This window comes from Vicia villosa, linkage group LG3, assembly GCF_029867415.1.
Source record: "Vicia villosa cultivar HV-30 ecotype Madison, WI linkage group LG3, Vvil1.0, whole genome shotgun sequence".
NCBI lineage: Eukaryota > Viridiplantae > Streptophyta > Magnoliopsida > Fabales > Fabaceae > Vicia > Vicia villosa.
Genome location: NC_081182.1, coordinates 49,647,880 through 49,653,365, shown reverse-complemented (window position 1 = coordinate 49,653,365; position 5,486 = coordinate 49,647,880). Strand labels below are relative to the sequence as shown.

The 5,486-nt window shown below is 32.1% G+C and overlaps 1 protein-coding gene across 1 annotated transcript; it reads left to right on the top strand.

The window, feature by feature from the left end:
* The first annotated feature begins 569 nt into the window (after window positions 1-569).
* Window positions 570-3,681, top strand: LOC131661354 (uncharacterized). The gene is made up of 2 exons (XM_058930872.1): window positions 570-947; window positions 1,210-3,681. Exons 1-2 carry the CDS (start codon window positions 803-805, stop codon window positions 1,959-1,961), a joined length of 897 nt encoding a protein of 298 aa, XP_058786855.1. The 5' UTR covers window positions 570-802; the 3' UTR covers window positions 1,962-3,681.
* Window positions 3,682-5,486: the final 1,805 nt, after the last annotated feature.

Below are 5,486 nucleotides of genomic sequence, written 5' to 3'. Positions count from 1 at the left end.
TACAAGTGCTATAAATATCACAAAAAATCCGGTCATGCATTCAAGAACCAAACACATAGACATTCGACATCATTTTCTTCGTGATCATGTGCTCAAAGGAGATGTTGAAGTCACTTTTGTCGATACTCATAATCAACTTGCGGATATCTTCACCAAGCCTCTCCCGAAAGAATCATTTTATAAAATTCGTCGAGAACTTGGAATTTTAGATGAAGGTGATGTTTAAATTCATTCCTCATTATCACAAAACAAAGGTGCATGTCTCTAAATATACTATGTCTTAAATTTTATATATGCTATACTTTCTTTTTCATAAAATAAAGTATTTTGGACTTTTTGAGTCCAGGAACCGGTTCCCATGTAGGGACGAACCGGTTCCCCATAGTAATTTCCAGAGGCGTTGTTTTGGTATGCTTCAGGAACCGGTTCCCATGTAGGGACGAACCGGTTCCCACGTGATTTTTGCAGATTTTCTGTCTTGTAGCTGTAACGTAAACTTGTTTCAATTTTTGAAATTTAAAAGCTTTTTATTGTCATTTAAGTCACTCACACCCACTCACATCCACTCATTTACTCACTTTAATATATATTCTCTCATCTTCATCCTCTCCAAACCCTTCCACCTCCATTATTCAACCAAACTTTAAACCCCACTATCTCACCATAACTCTCAAATTTTTATTACCCACTACCTCACAACTATAAATCATCCTTCATTCTTCCATATATCCCACTCAAAATTTCCTTCACTCACCAAATCCGAAAATACATTATCAAAACCTAAGTTCTCAATCCTTCAACCATGGCACCCAAACTTTCAAGAAATGCTAAAGGAAAGAATAAGGTTGGTGAGACAAGTGAAGATCCACAAGAACAACAACCAACTCTCAAAAGTCGGAGACTTACATTCAACATTCGGAGTCGGAAACTTCTTCCGGCAAAATACGGTAATCTTCCCGACTTTCCTAGTCATAGCTTTTTTTTTTCCGGCAAGACTAGAACAAGCCGGTATAGCTAACTTTGTTCTTGACCATGGTGATTATTACCCGGATTTAGTTCGAGAATTTTATCACAACTTTAGGATAGTCACCGATGAATTTGAAGATTTTACCTTGTTGTCTCAAGTTTCAAATAAAGATATATGTTTAGATGTTGAAGATTTTGGAAGAGTATTAGGAATTCCATCACATGGTTTAGTGCTTATTCAAGGTAACATTCCGGAGGATTGGCTACCTTATAGTAAGGTTGATGTGTTTGTGAGTATGTGCCGACCAACTCAACGCGAGACGGCACGCCAACAACTTGTTACCAAATTTAATATGTTCGGTTCAAGCTTATCTGTAAGTGATAGGATGCTTCATCTTATCATAGCTTATGTTTTATTTCCGAAGAATTCTAACCATTCCAGGATAAACGAGTTCGAGTTGATGGTGTTGCATGCTCTAAGACGTGGCATAGAGGTAAATTGGTCTCTTTCAATCATGCGCCATATGCAACTAATGGCTTCCCTTCAAGGAGGACTCCCATATGCAAGGGCAATTTCTCGCATTATTCAAAATGCCGGTGTTCTTCTTCAACGGGAACCAAAGAAGAGTATGAATAGACCCGAGTGTGCCATCTCCACAACATCCGCTTTAAAAAATACCGGAATTGTGATGGGTAATGATGGAAGATATTTTTACAAGGTTGATGTTGAGCCCGCCGCACAACAGATGCAACAACCTCCCGAAGGAGGATTTACCATGGATATGATGTTTCAAAAGCTTTGCTCTATCCAAACATCTATTGACAACAATAGGAGGGATAACAACTATGAGCATAATCTTATGAAGAAACAAATGAGGGATATCCAACGGACTCAAAGAAGGATCTTGGCACATTATGAGGAAGAGGAAGAGGGAAGTGATGAAGAAGAAGAAGAAGATGATGAAGATGAAGAAAACATGGATGAAAGTGACTAATTTCTTTGCTTTTTAATTACTATGTTTTTATTTTATTAGTCTTTTAATTTCATGTTTTTAGACATTGTCTTAATTTATGTTTCGTGATGTTTAGGATTAAATTATGTCTTTGTTTGTAACCGTAAAAACTACGTTCCGTATCGTTCATTCGTGTTATGTTGTGATGTTTTACATTTCATTGTGTGATATTTGTGTTATGTTTCAATTTCATTTCAAGATTATCTTTTTCCCCATCCTTTTTGATAATAACAAAGGGGGAGAAGAGTATGCATGTTTGTGTTGTTGTTTTGTTCAAAAGAAAAAATGCAGGCCATTGCTAAACATTAAAACTCATCACCATAAATCAAAGGAATCATGGATTTAGGGGGAGTTTCTAACATAGGGGGAGCCTTGCATTATTCAACAATTTTTTCAAAAGCACAAAACAACTCAATCTCAAAACATTTTCAAGACTTGGTTGTCATCATCAAAAAGGGGGAGAATGTAATTGCAAAAGCCTCTCAAGCATATGTGTTTTGATGAAGACAACATGGACATCAAGCTCTCATAAAGGATGTGCAAAAAGATTGTCAAAGCTAAAGAAACATCTTTCAAAGTCTTGAAGATATTGTGAAGATTCAAGAATCAAGAAATAAATGGCAAAGGTATAAACAATACTCACTTTGACATATAATTGTTCACAATATCTACTCTCATGCATATCATAATCATAAACAATTTTCATATACCATAGAAACCACTTAAAACCTTTTTTCATAGTTAAATTTCAAAATAAAGGTTTTAGGAACCGGGTTGTCCCTACAGGGGAACCGGTTCCCAGATTTCTCAAATTTTCACTCTCTGTGGTTTACTATGGGGAACCGGGTTGTCCCTATGCAGGAACCGGTTCCTCAGTGCAAAAATTCAAATATTCTGCTGTAACGTTCAGCAGGAACCGGGTTGTCCTATACAGGAACCGGTTCCTACTGAACCAGTGTGACTTTTCCATTGCTTGTTTCACATAAACGAAAATATATTCTTCACATTGAAACATTGCATTCCTACATGGAAAAATACCCTTTTGAAAAGGTGTTTAACACAATATATATTACACATCTTTCATAATCATTTTTTCACCTTCTTCATTAACAATTCAACTTCATATATTATTTTTTTTTTCAAATATTTTCAAAGTGTTCATCATTCATCTCTTTCAAAGTGAAACTTGCTATACACTCTTTCATTGAGAAAAATATTCTAAGTTTCATGCATACATTGTGAACACTTATATTCATTTTGAGAATTGTTTTATTGAAGAAGAAGATCAATCCAAGATTGATAAGTGCTATACAAACTTCATCTAAATCTCTTGTAAAAATTCAAAGTTATTATTCCTTACTATCCAGGATTGTTGGAAGTAAGTGTTGTGTTTGAAGAGGATTGTTCTTCATCCACATTAGTGTTGTTTGATCTTAAAGGTGTTAAGAACCTTTGATCACCCTATAGGTTAGATAGTAAAGCATAGGCTTGTACAATAATTCTAACTATAGTGAAATCTCTTTCGTGTTTGAAAGGGGACTGGAGTACTCTCGGATTGTGAGGGGAACCAGTATATATCGCCGTGTTCTTTATCTTTCCGCATTTACCGCATTCATCATCATTACCAAGAAAAAGATATGAACCAACAAACACCTTCAAACACTTAACCAAAAAGTTAGTAAACACATTGTCATAAAAACCGATTATTTTTGAAAACCTAATTCACCCCCCCTCTTAGGCGCACTTATAGACTTACATATATATATATATATATATATATATATATATATATATATATATATATATATATATATATATATATATATATATATATATATAAATGCTAAGCAGTGTCCTCAAGGCAATGGTTAAAATTTTAAAATAATAATTTTATCTCGGTAATCTGTGTATTTAATGCATTGGAAGTTAAAATATTAAAAATTTTATAAAATATTTTTTTTTTAAGAATGTTTAACCATTGCCCTGAAGGCACTAGTTAGCAAGACCCATATATATATGAAACAATAATTATTTTTTAAGTTACTTTTATTATTTATTAGTATATTTAATTTTCAAATAAATATATACATGAGATATTTACTTTAAAATATATAATGTTTATTAAATAATACTATTAGAAAAAAACTTAAAATAAATAATTTATTTTCAAACAATTTTTTAATAAATAATTATTTTAGAACAATGAGAATGACATTTTAAATTATTGGGTTAAATAAGTTTTTGGTTCCTCTAAATACAGTGGTTTTCAATTTTAGTCCCTCTAAACATTTTCTTCAAAGAATGGTCCTCCTAAAAATTTTAATTTTAACTTTTGGTCCCTCTTGCAATTTAGCGACGATTTTAACGGGGGTTTTAGTAACGGTTTTTTATTTAGCGACGGAATTAGATACCATTTTAGCTACGATTTTGCTATGAGGGACCAAAAGTTAAAATTAAAATTTTTAAGAGGATCATTCTTTGAAGAAAATATTTAGAGGGCTAAAGTGAAAAACCGCTATTTTAAAGGGATAAAAACATATTTAATCTTAAATTATTAAAAAAAATAAACATAGAAAAATAAAAGAACATAAAAACAACACAGGAATATAATATGAAAAACTTTAATTAGAGAAAAAGCCAAGTCACCTGCCAAATAAATAACTCATCAATCAAATGAGACTTGTGCTTAGTTAACATGAAATTTGATTTCAGAATCATTGATCCAGATGTTAATGAACATGTAAAATTATTGTTTACATTAGTTCGGTTTATATTTTATAATTAGACTTATAAATGTTTACCTGTCTAATGATTTTTCTATCATTTTTGTGACTTTTTCACCTCAATTTGATCCTACAAATGTATTGTATATTCGTGATTTTGCACTAAATTCCATGTTAGTTTCTAAGTTATCTTACTCCTTTAATTGTGTGTTTCATTTCTATGATAACAATTGCACTTTGTAAGATTTGAATTCACATAGATGATTGGTTTGTCTAGTCCAGTTGAAGGACTATATAGGCTTATCTTAGATGTTAATGCTCAAGTTGATGCACCAATTTCTGAGTCTAGTTCTAATAGTTTTTGTTTCTAAGCATAATTTAATTAATTTTTGCTTCTATTAATAATAGCAGTGTGATACTTGCTCAAGCCTTATGATATTTTAAGTTAGGTATTTTATCTCATGATAGACTTCTCAAATTTTTTCAATCATATCCAAATATTACGAATGATGATAAGCAGCTTCGGACATTTGTCACTTTTCTAGAGACAAAAAACTTAATTACTGCATTTTGACATATGAGGCCCTTTATCTACATATTCCATTCATGGCCATAAATATTTTCTCTCAATCCTAAATGATTTCAAAAGATATGTATGGATTATCTTACTTAAATTCAAAGCAGAGGTTATCAAGTATGTCAAGCTTTGATGAACAAGAACTGAAAATTAAAGAGAAAGATAATAGAAAGCATGGAGAAGATGAAGATTTGTTATTCAATCAAT